This window comes from Lycium barbarum, chromosome 4 (genome assembly GCF_019175385.1).
Source record: "Lycium barbarum isolate Lr01 chromosome 4, ASM1917538v2, whole genome shotgun sequence".
In the NCBI taxonomy this organism is placed as follows: domain Eukaryota; kingdom Viridiplantae; phylum Streptophyta; class Magnoliopsida; order Solanales; family Solanaceae; genus Lycium; species Lycium barbarum.
The window spans coordinates 104765586-104792596 of record NC_083340.1 but is presented as its reverse complement, the minus strand read 5'-3'; the positions used below and the strand labels follow the sequence as shown (position 1 = coordinate 104792596).

The window sequence follows — 27011 nt, the reverse complement described above, 5'->3', positions numbered from 1 at the left end:
TTCAAAATATGATAGGTCAAGCAAGCATGATGGAAGAACCAATACACACTTGTTCATAATGGGCTCAACCATGTGTTATGTCCTATGACGCCTTTGTAAGTTGGTGAAGTTTACCACAAAATAAGGAGTTGAAAGAGACGGGCAAGGGTGTACAGGGAGATAGTAAGGGAAGTGGGAAAAAGGTCTCGAAGGGAAAGGCTAAGGTGGCCCTCTTGGAAAATCTAGGGGAAATTAGGGAGGAGTTGAAGGAGCGACAACCGATGATCCTCCTCACCCACAGGGACTATGATTTGCACACTAACAAACTAACCTCTTCTTTGCCTAGTTCTATTTCTTCTATTTTGTAGGACTATGGTGATGTGTTTCCCACGGAGCTTCCAAAGGGATTGCCACCCTTAAGAGGAATTGAGCACCAAATTGACTTTGTCCCGGGATCTCAATTGCCAAATAAACTGGCTTATAGAGCCAACCTAGATGACACTAAAGAACTTCAAAAGCAAGTGGATGAACTCCTTAAAAAAAGAGTTGTGCGAGAAAATATGAGTCCATGTGCCGTGCCCATGATCTTAGTGCCAAAGAAAGATGGAACGTGGCGCATGTGTGTTGATTACCGAGCCACCAACAAGATAACGGTAAAGTATTATCATCCCATACCTCATCTTGATGACATGCTTGATGAATTGAATGGTTGATCATATTTTCTAAGATAGGCCTTAGGAGCGAATACCATCAAATTCGAATGAAACCCGAAGATGAGTGGAAAGCGGCTTCAAGACTAAATTTGGTCTATATGAATGGTTGGTGATGCCTTTTGGTCTCACTAATGCTCCTAGTACTTTCATGCGATTAATGAATCATGTGATGAAACCTTTTATTGGAAAATTCGTGGTTGTTTACTTTGATGTTATATTGGTGTATAGTAGAATCATGGATGAGCATGTTGATAATTTGAAATGTGTGTTTGAAGTGCTTAGACAAGAAAAACTTTATGCTAATGTGGCTAAATGCTCTTTTTGTGTTGATGAAGTTTTTTTCTTGGGTTTTGTTGTGAGTTCAAGGGGCGTTGAGGTTGACGAATCCAAAATAGACGCTATTAATAATTGGCCAACTCCTAAATCCATTGGTGATGTAAAAAGTTTTCATGGATTGACAAGTTTTTATAGGGGGTTTGTTAAAGGATTTAGTACCATAGCCGCTTCTTTGACTGAGGTAATCCGAAAGGATAAGCCTTTCTCTTGGGGTGAGGAGCAAGCAAGGGCTTTTGAAATTTTGAAACAAATGCTTAGCTCCACATCGTTGTTGCAATTACCCGATTTTGATAAAATCTTTGAAATTGAATGTGATGCTAGTAAAGTAGGTATTGGTGTCGTTTTGATACAAGACCTAAAACCCATTTCCTATTTTAGTGAAAAGCTTAAGGGTGCAACATTAAATTACTCCACCTATGATATTGAGTTGTATACTTTGATTAGAGCTTTGGGTAATCGGCAACATTACTTATGGCCTAAAGAGTTTGTTATTTGGATTGATCATGAGTTCTTGAAACACCTTAAGGCCCAAGGAAATTTGAACAAAAACAAGCCAAATGAGTTGAATTTCTTGAAACTTTCACTTATGTAATCCAATACAAAAAGGGGAAGGACAATGTAGTGGTGGATGCCTTGTCTAGAAAACATGTTTTGCTAAATACTTTGTCTTCCAAATTGATGGGTTTTGGAAGCTTGAAGACATTGTATCCCGAGGACCGCATTTTTGCAAAAATCATTCAAGATTGCGAAGAATAGGAAAGGGAAAGATGGATTAGGGATAGGTCTTCTACTACCTATTGGAAATTTGATGGTTTCATGTTCAAGAACAAGTGACTATATGTGCCCGTGAGCTCTTGGAGGAAATTATTTGTGAGGGAGGCACATGATGGGGGATTAATGGGACATTTTGGAATTGATATAACTTTGGGAATTCTTGTGGAACAATTTTATTGGCCTAATATGCATCGGGGATGTTTCTAAAATTTGTGGGCAATGCATTGAGTGCTGTGGTGCTAAGTCTAGGATCCTTCCCCATGGTTTATATACCCCTCCCCCCACCCCACAAAGGCATTGGCTTGACATTTCAATGGATTTTATATTGGGTTTGCCAAGGACAAAAAGGGGCGAAGATAGCATTTTTGTTGTTGTTGACTGCTTTTCAAAGATGGCTCATTTTATTGCTTGTCATAAATTTGATGAAGCATCTCACATTGCATCTTTGTTTGTTGAACATGTGGTAAAATTGCATGGTATTCCCAAAACCATAGTGAGTGATAGGGACTCTAAGTTCCTTAGCCACTTTTGAAAGGAATTGTAGGGACGACTTGGGAATAAATTATTGTTTTCTACATCTTGTCACCCACAAACCGATGGCCAAACCGAGGTTGTGAATAGGAATTTAGGTTCTATGCTTAGGGCCATGGTTAAGGGAAAACTAGAATCTTGGGAAGATCATTTTCCATTAGTTGAATTTGCATATAATAGAATCATTCATAGTACTATTAGCATGTCTCCATTTGAGGTTGTTTATGGTTTTAATCCACTAACCCCTCTAGATCTCACCCCTTTGTCTCAAGATGTTGTTTTGAGCTTAGATGGAAACAAAAGGGCTGAGGCCATGAAGAAGTTACATGAAAAAGTGAGACTTCACCTTGAGAAGAAGAATCAAGAGACGGCCAAGAGAGCAAACAAGTACCGCAAGAGAGTTGTGCTTGAACAGGGTGATTGGGTTTGGGTATATTTTCGCAAGGATCGGTTTCCCAAAAAAAGGAAGACCAAGTTGATACCTAGAGGAGATGGTCCATTTGAGGTGCTTGAGTGACTAAATGACAATGCATACAAGATTGATCTTCCCCCGGAATATCAAGTCCATAACACCTTCAATGTGTGTGATCTCTCTCCTATGGATTTGGATGATGGCGACCCCTTAAATTTGAGGACAAATGCTTTTTAAGAAGGGGAGAATGATACAACCCAAGTTGCATCAAAGCCTTTAGGAGCCAAGCTAGTGAACTTCAAGCAATGCAAGGTTTATTCATGAAGAGGGACGTACTTGAGTACACTCTAGAGCCCTCTCGGGAATTCCAAGTGTTGATGATTGCATGGGAGGACGGATTGGAGAAGAGTGTTGAAGATGGTTATGCTTGCAATAAGGCTATTACTTAAAGGCTAGCATTTTCGAGTTCCATTTACAAGGAAGACCAACCAAACAAGGTCCTTAATTCATTAAAGGTAGAATTGTAATAGCTTAGTTGTCTTGTGAAGCTTTTGATTTTGAACCTTGTTGAGAGGATTGGTTGCTTGGGATCACAAGTCCCTTGAGGTCATCCTAAGAGTTTGGTGCTCTATTTGATTACAATTTGGAGGTCTTAGTTATTATAGAACTTTGGTTGCCAAATTGTGTCAATCTAGTTATCCTTTGTTTTCTTTGTTATTTTCTTGTCTTTTCATTTCCTTTATTGTATCAACAGGGGTAAATTTGACCCTTTTCCCTTGAATTAACAGCGCAATCGGTAGATGCGAAAGAGCATTTAGTAGGGTTTGATCCCATAACCTTAAGGGATTAAACCCAATACTTAACCAGTGCTCCACTCGGTCTAGTTTGACCATGTGTTCCTTCAGATAATATTAGATATATTTCAAGGATTATATACATAATATACCGAGTTTAGTCAGGTGATCATGAGTTCACGCGACCCTTTTTATACATAGATTCGGCCCTGCCCACTCCTATAGTCACACATTATACGTTCGACCCTTTCCTCTTTGTTTAGCTTTAGATACATGGAAAAGGAGGGTGTTCACCTGTTCTTAACTAGGTTTATACCTGCAAGTTGCAACTTAAACTAAATTCACCATGTCGGTATGTTATTTATGAACCCAATCAAATTAGAAAAAATAAGTACTTTTGGGGTGTAAATAAGCTTGGCCAAACAGGCTATAATTAGTCACATTAAAATATTAGTAACACATGTAATTGAATCTATTCACTATTAAAAAAACAGGAATCTATTGCTAGTCCTATTTTCACGACGGATTATCAAAATATTCTGTTAGCTACGAGCAATTTAGTTGTAACTCAAACAAATTGATGAACCTACATTGGACCCAAAAAATTGATGAACCTATAATCTATTACTCACTCAGTCCATCTATGTTTGACTTGACACCCCTTAAGAAGTGATTAATAAAATGATAAGTTTACTATATCACCTTTTTGAATATGATAAATTTAATTTTTTGAAAATGATTATAATTAATATTAAGGGTCTCGTTAGAATCAAATACCTTAAATCACTTTCACTACATCAAAAAACCAAATATTTTTTGCAAAAATTATAACCAAACTCAACTCCATCTTCAACTTCAACTTCAACTCCACTACTAAAAACAAGCTATTTACCTACGCAGGTTACTGAGGGACAAATTTGATGTCACTATTCCGAGGTACTTTGCCACGGCGTCCCTCGGAAAAATCAAATATTTTAATTTTTAATTATTTTTTTAAAGATACCGAGGTACATCCCTCGGTAAACTATTTGACTTTTTTAAAGTCAACAGTTAATTGACTATACCGAGGGACTCTATTGGTACATAATAAAAAATAAATTAAAATTTCTGAGAGAGACCCTCGGTAATATAAATATAAATATTAAATAAAATGTATCGAGGGAGTCTCTCGATAGAGTAGATATAATTATTTTGAGTTTTCTTTTTGAAATTACCGAGGGACATCTCTTGGTAAATTAAATATGTAAAATTGAGTATTTAATAAATAATTATTTTATATTTGTTAAATAAAAAATAGACGATGGTGTCAATTGGTAAGTCCCTCGGTATTTGTTTAAAGTTTTTTTCTTCTTTTTTTCAGTTATATTACATTTCTAGTCTTATCATAAGAAAATTAACTAGTACCACTTATTTATTGTACCGAGTAAAAGTGTATAGTCATAGCACTCTAAAGAATGTTATAAGTGATAAGTTTAAAAAGTGATAGTATAAGTAGAAGTGTTCTTCGTGGCATCCTTAATAAAAGTTAATGATTGTTTAGCTTATAAATTGACAATGGTTAAAGTGCGTTGTATTAGAAGTATTGTTTAGTAATGTTAGTGATTGATAAGTCTATTACATAATAATTCTAGTAAGTAGAAGTATATTACTGGTATTCTTAAGCTATACTGATTGATTATTACTGATTGATTAACTTATAAATTGATAATTATATAAATTGATAATTACACTAAGTAGTAGTGCATTAGTGGTATTTTTAAGAAATATTATCGATTGATTAGCGTATACGTCAATAATTACAGTACGTGAAATTGTATTTGTGATATTCTATTATGTTACAACTACTTAATGAGTCCGAATGATTATTAAAGATATGTAACAAAGTCTTAATATCATTAAAATGTCGATTAAAAAAATTCTATAAAGATGCAGCTCATCGTTTCCTCTATTTAATTATCACTACCACTACGACATCCCCCATCATTAACAATTATTGTCACTGCCCACCATTATTAACTGTCACTACTCACAACCACTGCCATTATCAATTATTATAATCGACGTACAATGCCACTAGTCACTATTTACAATCATCACCACCAACCATCATTTTTGCAACACACCATTGTTCATGACTACCTGCAATCACCACAATCAGTCACCACTATATGTCGTCAATCACCATCATCCTTCACCACTATGTATCGTCAATCACCGTCATCATTTACCAACATTATTAGCTATCACTATCAATCGCCACCACCAACTGCTACCAGCATTCATTACCACTAGCTACTACCTACAATACCACCATTAGCCGACACCATCTTCAATTGACACCTACAATACCACCTCTAGTATTGCCACCACCAACCTTCATATAATATTTTAAAAAATATTTTATTGATAACATATTGGATTAATTTTGTATTGTATTAGATTTCATACTAATTTTTTTTTTAAAATAAAGATATATTTTACACATTCAGATATTGTAAAGCAAACTGTCTTAACTCTTAATAATGTAGTATTCAAACCTTAACACAATATCTTAGTATTCATATGTGTATTTAGATTCAGACATATAATTCTTAATGCATATCTTAAATATTCAGATATGCGTTTAGATTTTGACGCCTTAATCTTAATATAAACAAATGAGGCCTTAGTTATTTTGAGAAAACAATATTATGAAAACAATTGTATAAGTTTAGTGATTCTTGATTTGTTTGGAGATAATTTGATTTGACATTCCCAAACAAAATTTTATTTTCACTCTTTTATGATAAATTCATCTTTTATTAAAACAATCTCAATTTTGTCTTCACAAATATATAATATATCTTTTGTTAAGTTAAAATTTTATTCAACTGGTGATTCGATCTAAAATAGGATAATTTGAGTTATCAATTTTTTAAAGTAAATTGTTTTGCAAGTTTTCTACAGAATTTGATGGTTATTATCTAAATTTAATATTTTTATTTACTTATTATCTCAAAGATTATAAATAGTTTAATACTCCCTCCGTTTTAATTTATGTGAACTTATTTTCTTGTTAGTCCGTGCCAAAAAGAATGACATCTTTGTATATTTGGAAACAATTTACCTTTATGCAATGATTTATAGCCACACAAAATATATGTGACTCATCTAACACCACAAGTTTAAAAAATTTCTCTACTTTTTTAAACTCCGTGCAAAGTCAAATGGGTTCACATAAATTGAAATGGAGAGAGTATATACATTCCATTACCCATCCCCATTTGTGTTTTAAAAAAAAAAAAAAAAACTAAGGCCAGAATAAAAGAAACTTAGGCACCAGAACATAAGTGGAGCTGAAAAAAGTTGAAAAAAAAAAACTTAAAAGCAAAAAAAACAACAGCGGGAAACTTAGGCGCCATATATTTTAGCCAAAAGAAAGATAGAGCACGTTTAACTAGGTTTTGTTCAATTTGTAAACTAACCATTCCATTTCCCCAAATCAACATATGGGTCATTCATTCGGAGGACTACAGAGAATATGTCCAAACAAGAGGATTACATAGAATATGTCAAACAATCACAGGCAAAATTCTCATTTATCATCTGTATATGCTTCTTGTACCATTTTGTTTTATGTGCTACTCTCTTCTCTTAAGTCCAATCTTGTATCTACGGCGCCACTTCAATCACAAACAGAGGGAAGCTAAGAGACATGACCTAGTTTGAGAATACAGGACAGAAGATGCCCAATTTGTGGAATTGGAAGCAACAGTGAACACAAAGCAAAAAAATTGACTTTGCAATTTCAAAGTGGAGACAAAGTTAGGGTTTTTTCTATATTCTTGAAGAGGTAAAGTTTATTATTTGAAGTCAATAATTACTGTAATTATTTTGAAGGAATTTGAAGTATTCTCAGCTTAAAATTTGTCATCTTTCTAGATTTTAATAGGAAGAATCTTGATTGCATCTGTTGCTTAAATTTCCTCTTTTTTATGTGCAAAGATATAATTTTTAAACATTTTAGGCTTATGCTAAATGAATTCGGGTTTGGGGTTTTTTTGTGAGAGTATTTTCAGGTTTGCTGGCTCTTTTTTTTTTCTTTTTCGGCTTAGCTTTAAATTGCCATATGGTTTAGTTTTCTTTCTAGAAGGTCCAAATAGAGGGAAAAGGATAGCAAGGATTCATATTATTTATCGGACTAGTTTTGATTGAAGCATAGTTGTTGTTTGTGTACTGTGGTATTTAGAAGCTTTTCTATGAGATCTTCCCCCAAGCCCCTTGTTTTTAATTTGGAAGAATAAGATCAATTTCCTCTTTGAAATTCTAAAGAACAACTTATTTTTAAACAAAATGAAAAGCCTAAAACACTATTTATTTTGAAACGGAAGGATCATCTATTTTGAAAACAGTATGTCAACTCTTCATCGTGTAATCTTTTAAATATTAACTATGCATGAAATTGTATATCGAATTTGGTTTATTTACTAGATCACTAAAGCTGTGTACTAGATGTAGAATTACTCTGTGCATCTTAAACTATTCATGTGGATTGTTATTTGTACATGTAGATGGACAATGAACATCGTAGATGGATGTATGATAGGGTGTTACCTTATCGACGGGGGTTGAGGGATGAATTTAAGCAAGGCGTTGAGGGGTTTATTAATCAGGCAAATTTATTTTGTCAAAAAGCTGGGACAATTAGGTGTCCTTGTGCAGATTGCAATTGTATAAAGTGGTTAAAACCTGAGGATATTAGGGCTGATCTTTGTAGTAAGGGTTTTATGGACGACTATTATGTTTGGACTAGTCATGGAGAAATTGAGGGTAGTGCCAGTAATATTTGCAATCATAATTTTGTTGCTGGTGAAAGTAGTCAAGATCCTAGATTGCATGAAATGGTTACGAATGCTCTTGGGATGTACAATGAGGGTAACAACCAACAACCTGTTGATCAACCTCCCAATGAAGAGGCACAACGTTTTAATGCACAATTAGAGTCTGCTAGTCATCCATTTTGCGAAGGCATGCCGCACTCTGCCTTATCTGTTGCCGTTAGACTGCTAAGTATTAAATCGGATGCGAATATTTCTATAGCGGGCATGAACGCTATGATTGAGCTTATGAAAGAACTTAATCTGAACTTAGACATACCCGATGATTACTATAAAGCAAAAAAATTGGTTTCCAAATTAGGTCTCTCGTCTATGAAAATTGATTGTTGTGAAAAAGGTTGCATGTTGTATTATAGGGATGATGCAGATTTAGAGAATTGGAAAGTTTGTGGAATATCTCATTTTAAACAGCTTGCCAGCGGTAAGAGGGTTACAGTTAAGGCGATGCATTATTTACCTCTTATACCAAGGTTAAAGAGGTTGTATGCATCACTGAGTTCCACTCCTCATATGAGATGGCACTATGAAAATAGAAGGCCACTCGGTGTTTTGTGTCATCCATCAGATGGAGAAGCATGGAAGCATTTCGATAGAACGTTTCCGAATTTTGCTAATGAACCAAGGAATATTTTATTGGGTTTGCGTGCTGATGGATTCACACCATTTTCTGTCTCAGCTGCACCATATTCATGTTGGCCAGTCTTTGTCACACGGTATAATCTTCCGCCTGAGATGTGTATGACAAGTCCATATTTGTTCCTAACTTGCATTGTCCCGGGTCCACGTAATCCAAAAAGTTTGATTGATGTATATTTGCAGCCTTTGATTCACGAGTTACAGACTTTGTGGCACGAAGGTGTTTTAACATACGACATATCAACCAAACAAAACTTCAACATGCGTGCTGCTCTTATGTGGACTATTAATGATTTCCCTGCCTATGGAATGTTGTCAGGGTGGATGACTGCTGGCAAATTAGCTTGTCCTTGTTGTATGGAAAACACTAAATCATTCACTTTAAAACACGGGGGCAAGAATTCATGGTTTGATTGTCACCGTCAGTTCTTACCAGTGGATCATGAGTTTAGGAGTACGAGAAATGCATTCAGGAAGAATAAAACTGAACATGACTTACCACCGCCAACATTGTCAGGGGAGCAAATTTGGGAGAGGGTTAGGGACTTGCCTAAGGTGACAGAAACTCCACCTTCTAGATTAAATGGATATGGGGTTAAGCATAATTTGACGAAACAGAGCATATTCTGGGAGTTACCTTATTGGAAGCATAATCTTCTCCGACATAATCTTGATGTCATGCATATTGAAAAGAATTATTTTGATAATCTGTTTAATACAGTGATGGATGTTAGGGACAAGACAAAATATAACATAAAGGCCAGGAAGGACATAATGGAATATTGTAGGCGACCAGAATTGCACCTACAACAATCAAAAAACAAAAATAAGATTGTCAAGCCAAAGGCCAGTTATACATTCACTTTGGAGGATAAACGAAAGATTTGTGAGTGGATAAAGAGTTTGAGGATGCCCGAGGGGTATGCGTCCAACTTGGGTAAGCGTGCAGATGTGGTAGAAGGAAAGTTGGTGGGTATGAAAAGTCATGATTGCCATGTTTTCATGGAAACTTTAGTTCCTATTGCATTTCGTGGCTTACCCGAAAGAATATGGAAACCAATCACAGAGATTAGTTTGTTTTTCAAAGAGTTATGTTCCAACACATTGAGGGAAGATACTCTACTTTTGATGAATCAGAACATTCGTGTAACCTCATGTAAGCTGGAGAAATTTCTTCCATGTGGTTTCTTTGATGTGATGGAACATCTTCCGGTCCACCTTGTACAAGAGGCACTACTTGGAGGCCCAGTTCAATATAGATGGATGTACCCTTGAGAGAGGTAACTATTATAAATTATTATTTAATTTTTTAATATTGAATAATTCTTGTAGTTCCTATCTAATTTGAAGTTATACAGGAAAATTGGCAAATGTAAACGGTTTGTGAAGCAGAAGAATAGGATTGAGGGATCTATATGTGAGGCCTATCTCGCTGCGGAAACCTCTCACTTCTGTTCTTATTATTTTAAGAAACACATTCCGTGTTTGAGAAATAGGCCAACTCGAAACGATGAAGGTGAGAATGATCCTTTGGCCCCGCCAAAATCCATATTCAATCGACCAGGTCGGGGTTCTAAAACTATTAAAAGAAGACTCCTAACTGATATGGAGAAAAAATCAGCCACAACACATGTATTGATGAATTGCCCGGAAGTTCAACCATATTATAAATAGGTTTCAAATTATATTATTGATTTTTTCAAAATAATCCATACTAATATGTCACTGACAAGCATTAAATGTGTTGGACAGTTTGTTCATGGGTAGGTATGGCTATGCTCCTGTTTATTCCAAGTTTAGCGAGTGGTTCAAATGCTATGTAAGTGTTAAGTTATAAAATTCAACTATATTTCATTTTTTATAAACTATAAATATTTACTAATTTTTTTTTTAACCACTAGGTCCATGATCCAAATAATGGCATAGCTCACCAATTTCTGAAAGATATAGCTTGGGGACCAGACCCTTATGTCAAAACAATGAAAAAATACAATGTCAATGGTTACAAATTCCGTACTGAAGAAAGCTCCAAGCATTATAAAAGCAATAATAGCGGAGTCTGGGTTAAAGGGGACACTAACAATCAGGATGGAGATATTGATTATTGTGGTGTGCTCCAAGAGATTTTAGAACTAGAGTATCCTGGTTGGCCATACAAAAAATTAATACTTTTTCGTTGTAAGTGGTTTGACCCAACACCAAAAACTGGTACAAGGATAGATCCACATTACAAAATTGTTGAAGTTAAGCATACAAGGCAGTATGGAAGCTATGATCCTTTTGTCATTGCATAAAATGTCAAGCAAGTGTATTATGCTCCTTATCCATTGCGTAGGGATAAATCGGATTGGTGGGTTGTTATTAAAACAAAGCCTGTGGGTCATGTGGAAGTCGAGAATACTTTGAATGTTGCATACCAAAATGACATATCGAGTGTTCAAGAAACAGTGGACAGAGAATTAGAAAATGAATTGGAGCATCCTGACAGCATATATGAAGAAATTGATCTCGGGGAAGGAACTTCCATGGCAAATGAAGAGGAATATCTATCTGTTGACGATGAGTACTCTTCTTATGAGGAAGATTCAGCAAACAGTAGCGACACAAGTGAAGAGGAAGAATTACCTGTTGAAAATGAAATAAGCGAGGAGGAAGAATTACCTGTTCAATATTATTCTTCTTAGTCCCGAGCCCTAAACTCTCAACCCTAAATGTTCTTTGGACATGGATGAAACCTTGTTTTTCGTTTGCAGGTTCGGGTTCAGGTTCTTGTTTTTGTTTGTGCTTATGATAAAATGGATGTTTTTCCAGTGGCACCAGTAGCAGTAGCAGTGGCTTCAACTTCTTTTTCAATGCGAGTTATTTGTTTTGGTATTCTTATTATTGTTCTTGTTTTTTTTTTTAAGATGCCACCAAGTGTTGGTTATTAGTAAATTATTTTTGAGATGCTAGAGAAAAATTAGGTAGTCTTTGACTTTTTTTTAGTAAAAGTTGTTTAGTAATTTTCTGCATGCAGACTAGTATTGGTGTTGGATTCTCATAGTTTTTTTTTCAATGGAATAAACTTCAATCTCATTATGCAGTAATTAGCTAATTATAGTGATGCTATATGAATATTACTCTTCTAAGAATTGGAATTTTAGGAATTCACTCTACAACTAAACATAGTCAGCATAATAGTTAAGATATCTAACTGTGTTATTAATTAGTCAAAATAATCCATATTAATTCAATGCCTAGTTCTTGCCTTCACTATTGCTATTGTTGCTGTGCTGTTGCTGAAAAAGAAAGACCAGAACAGTTTTGTCATCGCCAGTTGTGGTTCCCTTCTTTCTCTCTCTTTTTCCCCATAATTCTATTTATTTTTCTTTTGAAATCTATGATTGAATTGGTTTGGTTTTTTCATAATGAACTGGTTTTGTTCTTTGAGATTCCATTCATCCTCGTTTCTCTGCTTAGGCATTTGTTTTCTAATTCTTAAAATCTTTGTGTTTTTTGTTTTGTTGTTGATTAACGATTCCTTTAATCCCTTTTCCGGTTGTTCCCTGCCTTTTATGTGATTAAGGATTTTATTTGTAGACTATGGGGAACTGTATATCAAATTTGGTTTATTTACTTGATCACTAAAGCTGTGTATTAGATGTAGAATTATTCTATGCATCTTAAAGTATTGATGTGGATTTGTTATCTGTACATGTAGATGGAAAATGAACATCGTAGATGGATGTATGATAGGGTGTTACCTAATCGGCGGGGGTTGAGGGATGAATTTAAGCAAGGCGTTGAGGGGTTTCTTAATCAGGAAAATTTATTTTGTCAAAAGGACGGGACAATTAGGTGTCCTTGTGCAGATTGCAATTGTATAGAATGAGTTATTCCTATCTATACATGGATTTATTCCTGAGTTGAGTTTATGAATGCTAACATACTGTTTTCAGCTTTTACAACCTGTATATTCTATAAGCAGTGTTCCTTTCAAACTACCTGGAGTTTTTTCCACCCCACAAAACTTAACAGACACAAGCTGGACAGGTATGTTTAAGTTGTGTCACCTCACTATATTAGTCATTCTTGCTCCTCACTTTAGGTTTAGTATTGTGTCAATTGTTGCCAATCTGCCATAGTTGCAATTTCTGTGAGGTCTGTTAGGAATTTTGTTCAAGGTGATGAAATGTCCACTCCAATAAAAACAAACTTAATCCTCAATATTTTAGTTTTAACAATCTCATTATGTAGTAATTAGCTAATTTATGTTCTAACAATCTCAATTTGAACTTTGCAGATGGCATCAGGTGATAAAAATGAGCGACATCAGAGTAGTAGTTCGCGTGGGAAGAGTACCACTAAGAGTAAGGGTGGGAAGAGTACTACCAAGAGTCGAGGGAAATCAACCGTGTTTACATCAAGTCCATCTCATTATACAATTCCACCATTGCATCCGCCTTCACATGGCCCGTCATCAAAGAGTAAAGGGGAATTAACCGTGTCTACACTGAGTCCATCTCTTTCTTCCATTCCACCATTGCATCCTCCTTCACAGGGGCCGTCATCATTTTCACATTCCTTTTATGGTACTATGCCTCCCCAGGGATATAGCTCGATGCCTCCCCCGGGCTATAGCTCTATGCCTCCCCTGGTCTATAGCTCGATGCCTCCACAGGGCTATAGCTCAATGCCAACACAGGGCTATTCCGGAATTTCAACTACTGCCCCTTTCTTCAATATGCCTCCCCCGGGATGTTCCTCGATGCCTTCCTCTTATGTACCTTCACCTGGCATGCATTCAGCTTACCTCGCTGCCATGGAACGACGTCCATCTCCAGAGACTCCCTCGTCAGAGGCCACTCGATCAGCCAGTCCATGCCTTTCTAGGCTAAATATTGGATCGAGCAATTCTGAGGCATCTCCTAGCCAACCTTCGACGCCGTCTTCAGTTGATGGTCCAGATCTTCCATCACCTGGAAAGTCAGATCATCTACGGAGGGTGCGCATCATCGCTGATGGAGAAGGGTATGTTATTCTTTTATTGCATTCTAATTCCTCTATTATTTTCTAATTCTTGAATTAACAATTTTAAATGTTTTAAAATTGTTGTCTTGTAGGTTTTATCCTTCTAGGCCAGTTGCAAATGCAATCTCAATAGCAGTCCAGAAAGTTTATAGCGGTGCCTTCGCGACGTGGGGTGAAGTTCCATGTCATACGCAACAGGCAATCCTTAACGAGTTTATGGTATGTATACTTTGGATCACAAAATGGATTAAATGAGTCTTCTCCTCTAATTCTAAAATATCTTAAAGTACTATGGTGGGAACTCTCTGTTATCTCTTTCTCCATGTCTCAATACCTTTCTTCTTTTACTAATTACTATTTCTATCTTTTTGTTCTAGCTATCTTCTTTTTACTATTTTCTGGTTTACTTCTTGTTCTAGGCCTAGTTATCTTCTTTTCTTGAAGTTTATTAATCCTCCTTTCTATTTGTTTTCACTTTTATGTCTATTTTCTAATGTCTGTCTTCTTAAATGAAAAAATATGCCTACAGATCTTATATGTTAGTGCCTACAATTCTTATATGTTGGTTGTTTTTGTGCTGCTAACTAGCTATGTAGACCATTACTACATGTTAATTTATTTTCCTATAAGATAAATCATAAATCTTGGCCTTTTGATATAGAGCTTTAAATTATCAGTGTGCTTTTCTTTTTGGAACTTGTACTCCAGTGACAAGAGTGTATACTTTGATTTAGAGGATTTGGGCAACACCACTGGCCAGTGGGACTTGTATGGATCAGATTACAAAGAAGGGCATAATAAGAATAGTTGTTAGCTTCTTCAAGATACCTTAAATATAGAATGACAAGAAGTTATTCTGATATTGATTTTGGCACTTCAAATTCCATGGAAGATGTCTTCTTAGTGTAGGCACTTCGGGACGTCTATTCCTCTGATGTCTTTTACTTTTTTTTTTCCAGAAAAAGTGTACGTGGAACCCTGTCGAGGATAATGTTATTAGAAGCAATTTTACAAAGAAGGCGAGTTCTCGGTTGTCAAATATTTTTTCTGAAGCTAGAAATAAGGGTCAAAAGCCTGGCTGGCTTGGGACAGATTACTGGGAGGAGCTTAATAAATACTGGGCTACGCCATAGTTTCAAAAGAAGAGCGCCCAGACAAAGGCAGCTCGAAAGTCTAAGAAGGGTGGCTCATTGCACACTTGTGGTTCAGTGTCCATGGGGACGGCTCGGAGGAAATTGGTAATTGTTTAAGCATTTAGATGGCAGCAAATACAAATAATGACATAAACAACGTTAAATTGGTTTATTTCATTTGCAGAAAGTTTCTCTTGGTAGACCACCCACTCGACATGAGCTATGGAAGAAGACCCATATGAAAATCGAAGATGGAAAAGAAGTTTGGGTTGAGCCACGGGCAGAGGATACCTATGTAAGCTCTAAACTTACTTGGAATATATTTGACTAGTAATATTGTTTTTATGGTTACTGGTAAGACTCAACTTCTATTTAGTTTTCTCTTCATGTTAATCCTTCTTAAGTTCATATAAATAATCTCTTGGTCATATTATCTTGGATAAATTTTTGTGGCTTTTGAATCTTTAGATTTTCGTTTAACTTCTTTCTTCTTCTTATTTAACTTTGTTCTCAACTGTGTTTATTTGCTATATATCTTAGTGATCTGATCAACAATTATACTTTCAAAATAATCCCAAGTCTTAGATACTAGTAATGATAAAGGATGGAATGAACATTCATTTTTTTTTCATGATAGGTTTGTGTTTCTGTTGGAAATGTTAATGTATAAACGCACCGACTAAGTTGAGAAACAGACCTCCCCAATTTAGCAACATGTTTATCGTCATCTTCACTGTTTAGATATCTACATCTTTTCTCAATGGAGGTTGAAGGAAGATCATGTTCTTTTTAGCCTCTGTCTATGGGACATAAAGTGCTTCTATTTGTGACAAAAAAGGACCTACTTATTTCTCGAACAATAGTTCCATGAACCTGGCCAGCAACTTCTTGGGCTTAGGTGCATCGTCACTTACCATCTTTTTGTCACGTACTAGATGGGATTGGAGTTGAGTTTTCCACTTCTATCCAACTCCGACCAGCTTCTTTTCTCCTTTCTTTGCTCCCTCATGCCACCAACATCAATCCACTTCCTATGCAATGCATACATATTAGACAGAAGTACACAAACAAACTTGTTATCACCTTCCAATTCTATCACCTTTGCAGCAGCTACTTCTGCTATCTTTAGATTCCCACAAGTGACGGAAGCACCTAGTAATGCCTTCCAAACTAATCAAAAGTTTTTAAATCTCAAATTTGATTTGTCTCCGATGCTATGAATGTCATGACCCGAATGATTTGATCGTTTTTCGGGTTGTTGAACTGGGTCAAATATTTATCTAACCAAAAGCAAAACTAAATTAAAGTCTGACTTGAAAAAAATTATAATTTCATTACTCCATAAGCTTCAAGAATTTATGTAATCTACAGATTGGGAATTGATCTTTTTCCCTGTTATATTGCCCCCTCAGATCCTCTATATTTTAAGAAAATCGTGTTCCTATAATTTGTTGGATTGTGTGTTATATATAGCTTTTCTTTCTGTATTTCTTCATAAAGATAACATTTTTTGATTTTAATGGCTGAGGCAATATTGACTTATTTCTAGTTATTGCAATGAAGATAAGTAAGCAGATCCAAAAAGAAATTTGCCTTCTGAACATAGTCAAATTTCGCCTTCACTCGGGCGCTAGTTTTAACTATTTTCTTGTTGGTTTAAGATTCAAATATTTTGATCTTGGAGATTCTGCCCATCCGAACATCGGCTGGGCAGCTTGTTAAAAAGCTACTCAAGTAAAATGAAGTTATCTTGTCTTGTTTTTTTTTTTTTTTCACTTTTCAGAATTTATTTTATACAGTTTGTTTCTATACTAAATTTTACTTTTAATGTAGAATCGGTATAATCAAGCGATGGAGGATCTCATTAGGATTCAGCCGACCGATGATCAAGGCAATCCAATCACGCCATCAGAGGAACAAACTATCTCCTATTGGTTAGACGTGGTTGGTGGTGTAAATAAGGGAAGAGCGTATGGCCTTTGCTCCGAGAAGAACTTTCACCGCATCCAATGTGGATTGCAAGGTATAGGGAGTTCTGCCACTGTGTCAAATGAGCAGCTCGAGGAGATACGAGACGAGCTTCGGGAACTTGCTATGAAATATGAGGAGGAGCAGAATAAAAGGTTGAAGGAGGAGCGACGTAGGATAGTGCTTGCGTCAGACGTCAAAGAACTCAAGGCCCAAGTGTGTCACCTCATCAAATTTCCCTGTTCTCCACCCCCGAGCCCCGATCATGATGATGGAGAGGATGTAGAGGATGAGGAGGATCAAGAGCATGGAGATGATGAGGATCAGAAGAATAGAGAGTATGGAGAGACTGAAATGGAGTATTAGGGGTCAGTTGTTATTTTTGTTTGTCCATTTGGTGAACAGATGCTATGTGTGCCAAAAAGAGTCAGAGTCAGTTAATATATTTTTTTGCATTGCCCTGTTGCAGCAGATCTCTAGCACATGTTTACAACAATTTTTGGAATCAGTTGGACAATCCCATATAGCTTAAAAGGAGCAGTTGAAAGTTGGAGCTTATGGAAAGTGAACAAAACCATCAACAAGATCTGGTAAATGATACCTGCATGTATTTTTTGGTGTTTATGGACATAGAGGAACAACAGATGCTTTGATGGGACTTTAACTCCTAATTGTTCTCTAAAATCAAAGTGTTTAGTTAACCTTTTTAGTTGGAGCAATCTATCCCCTGTGAATGATGTTATTCCCCTTTTAGATTTCATTGGCTCCCACTCAGTGGCTTAGCAGCCTTGAGTCTTTTGCTCATGGTCTTAAACTCCCAACTCTTACTAGTTTTCTTTTGCAGTGTCTGGAGTTTTTAGCCTTTTCTTTGTAAAGTTTTCATCTGCTTGATGCTTTTGAATATGAATATAACAACTTAGTTCACCAAAAAAAAAAGAAGCTATTTTTGTTCTAACTTATGTTACTTTGGCTTGTTTGAAGTCTAGTGGGATGCTTGTGATATATTTTTGCATAACGTCGAAGTTGGTTAGATTCGTACGATGTTTGTTGGCTTAATTTTAATGTATGAATTATTTCAGAGTATTTTTGTTATTGTTTTGATGACTATTATTGGTTGTGTTTCAGTTTCTATTGCATCAGCTATTGAAATATAAGAATATATATATATATAGCAGGTGCTGTAGAAAAAATAGGCATTGCTTGCCAAAATAATACTAGAAATAATGAGGGACTTACCGATAGAGTCCCTCGGTAACAAGTGTAATTGCAAATCTCAGATTTTCAGGTTACCGAGGGACGTCCCTCATTATTTTCAAATATCAAAGTACTTTTCATTTAGCTTACCGATGGACATTCCTCAGTAAAATGAAAAATATAATTGTTAAATATTTTATTTATCGACGGTTGTCCCTCGGTGTATTTAAAATTTTAATTTAATTAACATTAATATACCGATGTATGTCCCTCAGTAAATAATATATCAATATTATATATATTTCTTAAGTACCGAGGGTCGTCCCTCGGTATATTTAATTTTGCATGAATGTGAGGGAAGGGAAGTACCGAGGGATGTGTGAGGGTCTCCATCGGTATTTGCCGAGAGTGTCCCTCGGTATTATTTACCAAGGGCCAAATTACCCACAAGCCTAGTACCGATGGCGTCCCTTGGTAAATCCTGGTTACCGATGGACATCCCTCGGTAAATTCTGTAGGTAAATCAGGATTTTTTAGTAGTGTCCAACTTCAGAATTCCAAAAATATTTGGTTTTCATGGCCAAACGCCTACTTAATAAGTTATTGGGAAAAAGTGCAAAAATATATACACTTCAACTTTGCGATTTAGAACAGATATACGTCTCGTTAAAAAGAATTGTGCATATATACCTCTGCCGATACACAAATGACGCAAATATATCCTTTCCGCTGACGGTTTTTTTTTTTAAAAAAACTCAGTTAGCTTGTTTTTTAATTAAAAAAATGCCACATGGCTTTAAAAAATAAGTCTACCCATTTTTCTAGTAGACTTATTTTTTTAAAGTCACGTGGTAATTTTGTTTTTTCTAGTGGGTCAAGTATGGTTCGTCTAAGAAAATGAGTAGACTTATTTTTTTTTAAAGCCACAGAGTTTTTTTTTTTTTTTTTAACAAAGTAGAGTGGCAAATCTAGAAATTTCGTTGAGGGGGTTTGAAAACCACTAAACCAACCTTTACTCTTGTGTTCAGGGTGTTCAAAATCTATATATGTACATAAAAAATACAAAAATACCTTATATATACAGTGTAATTTTTTGCCGAGGGTGAACACCCTCACTTGTGTGTAGATTCATCCCTGAAAGCAGACAACCCATTGGACAAACAAAATTCCATGTGACTTTAAAAAAAAAAGTCTACTATAAAAATGAGTTACTTATTTTTTTAAAGCCACGCGACATTTTTTAAATTAAAAAATAAGCTAAATGATTTTTAAAAGATTTCGTCAACGATAAGGGTATCTTTGCACCTTTTGTGAAACAGTCGAGGTATATATGCACCACTTTCTTAACGAAGAGTATATCTGCTCTAGATCGTAAAATTGATGGGTATATTTGTACCTTTGCCCTAAGTAAAGTAACAGATAAATGTATGTATATGCATACAGACGCACACACTTCAGAAGCTTATCTTTGTAGCTTGTGTCAGGGACGTGCCCCTGGGAGGTACTAAGCTGGGAAATATTTAAATCTGAAATTCTTTTACGTGCCATGGTAGTATTTCATAAGGGATGCTGATGGATGCGCGTTAAATATAGAAGGGGAGAGACTGATGAAATGCAAGGAATTCGCTGCTAGCTGTAGGGGGAATTAGGGTTGTTCAAAATCATACAAGCAGTTGAATTTTGCATTAACAATAAACTAGGATTGCTTTCCCATATTACTCGATTAGAAGCAAAGGGAGAGAACGCGAGACTATTTTCTTCATGAAGACTGATCAGATGGGTGCAATTGATCGTGTTGTCAATAATGAGACGACAAAAGGCTCAGACTGAAAGGGAAAGGCTCAGATTCAAAGGCTCTCCAACAACTTCATTGCTATCTAGTGATGTCAAGTATTTTATGAGTTTAGTAGAGATTAGAAGCGTCACGTAAATAGGCAGCAAATCAGTTTGCTGGTATCCAAACATCATATGTAGACATTGATATGTAAGTTGGTCAAATGAATTCATTCCTTGCACATTTCACATTAGACAAAATTTCAAGGGTACTATATATCTTGTAGAATAAATAAACACTGATAAGTACTCCTTTTCTGAAATGGAAAACTGGATCAAGAATGCTTTCATTTACATTTTCTTGTTAAAGCAAAACTGTTTGTTAATCCTATAGGCCATCCGAAAAAAAGATGCTATTACAAACAAATTCTATATGATGAAAGAATCTAACTCAAAAGGCAATGAGATAAAACCCTAGTAAAGTTTGTTATGGAATCTGTTCACACCCCCGCTCCTCCCCCCTATTCCTTCTTTTGTAACATATATTGGATGTATATAGTATGTTGCTATTCTATAGCCTTAAATTTAGTCTCCTGAGCCATATAGAGTGTAATATCATATGAAACATATCGAACCTCAGAGCAGGCCGGTTTAGTTCAAAATGTTTCCTCACAGCCCTCAAACCTTCCTTAAGCTTCATGTATTTGTCTTCTGGAACAGCCACCAAGATCTCCTTTAGCCTTGGGATATCAGTAATGTTAACCTGTACTGAGAATGCATCCCAATTTAGGACATCACTAAAAGGGAAGACATAATGATCTGATAACATAACAGGAACGCATTCGGCATAAATTGCTTCAACCACTCTGGGGCTAGCCACTTCATAGCCACTAGGGCATAGGCAAAACTTGGACCGCAACATTTCAGAGGGATAATCCATGTCCTTAGGCAGGTATTCGTATACACGAAGATCAGAGTCGTTGCCCTTCCAGTGATCGAAGAGGGTTTTCCGGACATGGCCATGAAGTCCACCAGCAAAGAATCCAAGGTAAGGCCTTGAAATGTTGGTTGGTGGAGGAGACTGCAGCTTTGGAGACACTACACCATTGTAAAGGTAGATTTCAGGAAGGCTCACATCTTTCTGAGCATTGAAACCTTCTGAGGAGTTGGCGTTACACAAAACCCTTATTGATGTATTGTACAGGAAATCATTGCCTTTTGAAGCAACAGGAGCCTGAAATAAGTATAGCAGCAGACCATGTGTGAGTAATAGCATGTGTCAAGACTTAATTATGGTCTGTCCTATCCTTTAGGCACATTAATCCATTTTATAATTTTTTATTGGAATAAAAAAAAATTTGGCTCCGAAAGTAATATAATGATGCTCACCCAATCATGGCAAGAAAGCATGAAATGATCAGCTCCATGGGTTCGGTTCCAGAAGGGGTATTTTGTTGAGATAAGTCGCACATAATCAGATACAAACTCTTTAAGAGGTGTAAGGTTATATGAAAGAGGCACGTAGAGAAACTTAACCATCCAAGTTACACTAAAAGGCATGAAGTAAACATGGGCTGAATGAGGGTCACTTGTCCTGAATTTATTATTACCATGTTCCATCTCACTGATGAACCTTCCCTCACTTGCATATATATCTTTACAGGGTCCGTTATGGACCATTATGAAGTCTCCATCTTCATATATATACACCTTGAACCTCCTCTCCATCTCCTTGTAACTCCTGCAAACATCATTCACAACACAAATGATATTCAAGTCCACTAACATGTTTAATGATAGCAATAGTACGTAATTAAAACTATGACAGCTGCCTAGAAATGAAAGTGAAAAAGTATATGGTATCTTAAGTCCCAATCATATGGTATCTTAAGTCCCAATCAAGAAATTATGTATCAAATATATGTTGCTTACGTGAAATCCGAATGCTTCAAGGGCAAGGCAAATTATAGCAAAACCAATCAGCATGGCTTTACACATAATTGGTAACTCAATGACACTAATCTTATTTGTTTAACCTAATTATTTAGAATTACTTTTTCTGAATAAACTATTTTTGGTCCATTTGACAATTATCATTATCAAACAATTGAATTGAGCTACAAGAAAAATAATAGTATAAGGTTCAGAACGACATTTTCCTTGTTATGATTGTCAAACTTCTCAACGCTGATCGAGTAACTAAACTTCCTAGCTTTGTAATGTAGGTGAACTATTAATATATCAATTGGAAAAAGAAATGAAAATGCAAACCATAAAAAGCACATTAAATAACTATATATAATAGCATTTTTAGCAATAATATTATAAAATAAACAAAGAGTTGTGTTCTTTCAACAAAACAAGTAACCCTTTGAAAAGTTAGTACATTAATTAGAGAAGACACAATATAAATTAGTTATTATTAAATATAAATATAAAATACTCGTATTAAAGCGTATTTAGATCCAAGGTGTGAGTCTTCGCTTAATTTCCTGACGAGATACTGTTAAAGGAGGCATCATTGACATTAATAATAATTGGTTTAATGTTAGCATTCCTCTTCTTTGTTTGTGGTAAAAAAAAAAAAAAAGAAGAAGAAGACGACAGCTGACGAGATATCATTTACAGCATACAACTTTTCTGTTACTTATCTATAAAGGGTAGCATATAAATTCAGGATATTAAGCATTATTTTATGCTTTCTTGTGGTGGGATAATAAAGCTTTGATTCGATTACAAATATTATCATAGATTCTAGCAATCCCAATGCATAGCAAAATTTCAAACATTTACTAGGAATTAATTAATGAAAATAAATGCAAAGCAATTATAAGAAGTAAATGGTAGACAAAAAACGTGACAAACTAGTCAACAGCGTATCCGTCAAGTACAAGGACTCTTAAAATTCTATATGTATCTAAATACTTAAACGGAAAGAGGAAACGTTTCAACTAATTCCGTATTTGTAAGATTATTAAAATATACTGTAGTACGTTATGGGAGTGGGGTGTGGGTGTTTGTAAATATAGAGCCGCCCAAAAACAGGCACCACATATATATAAGACTTACAAGAGTATCACTTGCAAGCAATGAATAATAGTGTGGCTTTTCCATACAAGGCAATCAATTGCAACTTCTGTAGGAAACATTGAGTGTGCGCACTATACATACACCATGCGTCTGTTACAAGACTTGTTACACTCCATGCCTGGACCGACCTACTTCTGGACAATCTATACATGCAGCCTCACTGCTCTAATGTTGAACTAAATTTTTTAAAGAATCCTACTATACATCTACAGTTACATTTATAACTATATCAATGATCTAAATCCACTAATTTAAAATCCCTTCTTACCCTCCACTCTATGCCGGAGTTAGGGGAAAAACTAGTTATGATTCACATTTATTACTCTCGACTTGAACGATGTATTAAGATTTAACTGTAATACTCCCCCCTCTATTCACATTTATTACTCTCGATGTGAACGATGTATTCAGATTTAACTGTAATACTCCCTCTCGCCCAATTTATATGTAGTTTTTTGTTTTAAGAGATTCAAACTATATAACTTTGACTAACCTTTTGTAATATATTTTTTCACCATATATTCACATATTAAAAACTGCAACTTACATACATTTCATACAATTTTTTGAAAATCTATATAAATTTTAAAACATTACGTTGAACTAATTCAATTTAACTTTAAAAATTAGTCAAATTGATTTTCCGAAGTCGAAATGTGCTACATAAATTTGAATGAGGTAATACTTTGTATCCATTGATTTGCACCTCGAACGGAGCGTGGAATAATAAATTAGAAGAGAACACACTTGGAATGGAATGTATGCTATAATGATTCTGGTGATCAGTAGTAACTTAGAAGGAAAGTAGTTGTGAATTGCGAAAACCTCCTTTTTAGAGGTTTATTTAAATAAATTTCTAGTTAAGTCTACTTTATTCCTTTTCCATATATAGTGTACAAAATTGAATGAGACTTACTGATAAAATGCGCCTGGATTACGGTAGATCCCACCAGGGTTCATCGATAAGTTTCCAACACCAGCAGCAACTTTTCGAATCGCCGCTCTTGCTCGTGCCAATCCTTCCTCTATCTTATCATCTTTCCTCTGTGGAATGTTCCAGAATAATTGCATTCATATTCATGAACACGGAAATAATAAACCACCAATAATAACAAGCTTAAACGAAGAAAACTGAACTTTGTAGAGTTTCACATATACACAAATTCCAGAAAATCAGATAATCTGTAAAACTAACAAATCATTGCACACAAATTCAAAAGCTTCAAAAGTAACGTTTTCTTATGAGTCGTTGAATGCAGCTCTACCAACATTTAAAAAAAAAAAAAAAAAAAAAGAATCAGCCATAACAAAAACGGACAAAATTGTAGTTTGTAGAGTTTCACTTATACAAAAACTCCAGAAAATCAGATAATCTCTCAAACTTCAAAATCATTGAATGCAGCTCTATCACTACTCAAAACTCACCAAACGTAAACATGAAGATAACTGATCACAGATTTCCACAAATTCAAAAGCTTCAAAATTAACGTTTTCATATGAATCATTGAATGCAGCTCTATCAACACTAAAAAAATAACCGTCGTAATATGAAACAAAATTAAAACTGAAGTTTTAATTAAGATTTCGCATCCATAGATTCAGAAAACCTTTCAAACTTGGACTATAACGTTTTCCAAAGCATTAAAGGGAAGCTCTATCGATAAAAACAAAAAAAAACTAGTAATTATCGATGAAACTGAAGGAGTAGCATTGAAATTCACTCACAACAACAGTAGATTTTCTAGGTATCGGAGAGAAGGAAGAGTTGCGATAGACAGAAACATCAGAAGCAGCGATTGCTCGTGACGGAATATTCTGATTAGCCACGGCAGCAGCGATCACCTTCTTCTGCAACTCAACAATCGAATAAACACTTGCTGAATCCACCGATGAATACCGGAAAGTGCTTCGGGAAATGGAAAACCTGATAGATACAACCGCTATCACAGATACAATCAGTACACAACACAGTACACCTAAATAACCATAAACTCCTCCGTTACCATTACCATCATCACCACTACTCTTCTTCGTCATCATATATATATATATATATGTGTGTGTGTGTATAATAAATTGATTTTTTGAAGGTATATGAAGAGGCGGTTATGGCGGGGAAAGCGAAGGGAGAGCAGTTTTGCTTCTACTAGGCTTCTTCTTCGTTTTGGGATAAATATAAATGGGCGGAAAAAAGGTGAATGGCGTGACAACGTATGAAATTGAACAGGGTGAATAGTCTGTTTTGGTCCCTCAATTATTTATAAATTTTGATTTTGGTCTTTAGGATTTATGACTCAATATATTTGACCTTCAATTAAATTAAAATGTGTGATTTTGATCCCTTTATGGAGGAAGTATGCTATATTTGAACTATTTTTTAGAAGTATATTAACCTTGAATGTTGAGTAACAATACAAGCATAACATAACACACGAGTAATTAAACGAAGGAAAGATTAATAATTCTGAAAATTTATGAATATTCATTAGCAATGGGATCAAGACACACATTTTGATTAATTGAACATTAAATATGTTTAGTTAGATATAATAAAGACTAAAATTAGAATATATCAATAATTGAGGGACCAAAAATATTATTAAGCCTTGAAGTTATCACGGGAATTTACTTTTTAGTCCTTGCCCTTTTATGGATATTGACAGCGATAATTTTAACGAAAGGGTCGTGGTGAACTAGTATGAATTTGGTAAACTTAGGTGATTATGGGATGGGATGAAACTACTTTGTTCCATATAGCAAGTCATGACCTTATTACTATTTTTCTTTGAGAAAAGATATCTTTTCACCCATGAACTTGACACGAAAACTTAGTTTAGCAACTAAACTTAAGTTGTATTTATTACCCTCTTAACAACTTTCAAGTTAATTAAATACCCCCTTATCGGCGTGGACCAGTTGAGATCTAGGTGTTGTATATCACTCGCCTGGTGATTGGTCCACGTAATTAAATATTTTTTTTATTTATTTTTATTTATTTAGTTTTTTTCTTTCTTCTTCATTCTTTCCCTATTTTATTATTTTATTAAACAATAATTAAAAAAAAAAAAGATGAACCCATAGCCGCCGTTCTCCTCCTCCTAAACTCTCCACCTCCACAACACTGCTGCCACCACCCCACCACCACCGCCGCCGCCACCACACCACCACCATAACCACCACTATCACTCTCTGCAATCAGATAAATAGAATCAGGCCAAACATATGGAAAAGGGTAATGAAACAATGTAACATCACAAACGTTTCAAATATGCAACAGTTCTAATTGATTCTAGAACATGATGAACCAAAATACAATATTCACACTTGTTCTTAGGGTTGGCCCACCAATCTTAAGTAGACACATGATTTAGCCACCAATTAACTGGAACAATTTCCATTGCACAGAAAACCTCTTCAAAAGGGTCCATAGCCGCCAGCAATTTCTTCATTGCAATTCGTGCAATTTATTCAATTTCTCATCTCAATAACAAGAAAAATGTTATTCAACATTTACATACCCACCAATCAATTAATCAACTAAACTGTGCAACTTTTATAAAGCTATCAGCTATCATCACAGGAACACTTTGATTGAATAAGAAAGGGCAGTTCGTGCAACTTCATTGCTTTGGTGGCGGGGAAGGTTGGCGGTGGGGTTGGTGGGCAGAAATTACACGAACTGCCCTTCAAATATGCTCAGCAATGAAGAAAATGCACGAACTCCCCACCCAGACAAAGAAAGGAGAAAAATTTAAAAAAAAAAAAAAAGGAAGATATCAGCAACGATTTGG

General features: G+C 35.4%; 4 protein-coding genes across 6 annotated transcripts; 3 read left to right on the top strand and 1 right to left on the bottom strand.

Annotated features, from left to right (window-relative positions):
- Positions 1–2448: 2448 nt before the first annotated feature.
- On the top strand, positions 2449–10327 carry LOC132637637 (uncharacterized). The gene is made up of 3 exons (XM_060354697.1): positions 2449–2838; positions 8090–8837; positions 8982–10327. Exons 1-3 carry the CDS (start codon positions 2449–2451, stop codon positions 10325–10327), a joined length of 2484 nt encoding a protein of 827 aa, XP_060210680.1.
- Positions 10328–10415: 88 nt separating this feature from the next.
- On the top strand, positions 10416–12937 carry LOC132636175 (uncharacterized). Its single transcript, XM_060352895.1, has 2 exons — positions 10416–10871; positions 10954–12937. Exons 1-2 carry the CDS (start codon positions 10812–10814, stop codon positions 11344–11346), a joined length of 453 nt encoding a protein of 150 aa, XP_060208878.1. The 5' UTR covers positions 10416–10811; the 3' UTR covers positions 11347–12937.
- On the top strand, positions 12938–18091 carry LOC132636174 (proline-rich receptor-like protein kinase PERK2). Of its 3 annotated transcripts, XM_060352893.1 has the most exons (6): positions 12938–14062; positions 14155–14281; positions 15022–15300; positions 15380–15490; positions 17029–17531; positions 17636–18091. In XM_060352893.1, exons 1-3 carry the CDS (start codon positions 13335–13337, stop codon positions 15193–15195), a joined length of 1029 nt encoding a protein of 342 aa, XP_060208876.1. In that variant the 5' UTR covers positions 12938–13334; the 3' UTR covers positions 15196–15300; positions 15380–15490; positions 17029–17531; positions 17636–18091. The 3 variants fall into 3 exon arrangements, with proteins under 3 accessions (XP_060208876.1, XP_060208877.1, XP_060208875.1); XM_060352894.1 differs by having other exon boundaries at positions 15384–15490; positions 17029–18091; XM_060352892.1 differs by having other exon boundaries at positions 17029–18091.
- A 2320-nt stretch (positions 18092–20411) lies between these two features.
- LOC132638494 (probable glycosyltransferase At5g25310) lies at positions 20412–25387 on the bottom strand. Its single transcript, XM_060355350.1, has 4 exons — positions 24946–25387; positions 24137–24264; positions 21520–21871; positions 20412–21364 (listed from the first exon to the last, which is right to left on the bottom strand). Exons 1-4 carry the CDS (start codon positions 25258–25260, stop codon positions 20702–20704), a joined length of 1458 nt encoding a protein of 485 aa, XP_060211333.1. The 5' UTR covers positions 25261–25387; the 3' UTR covers positions 20412–20701.
- Positions 25388–27011: the final 1624 nt, after the last annotated feature.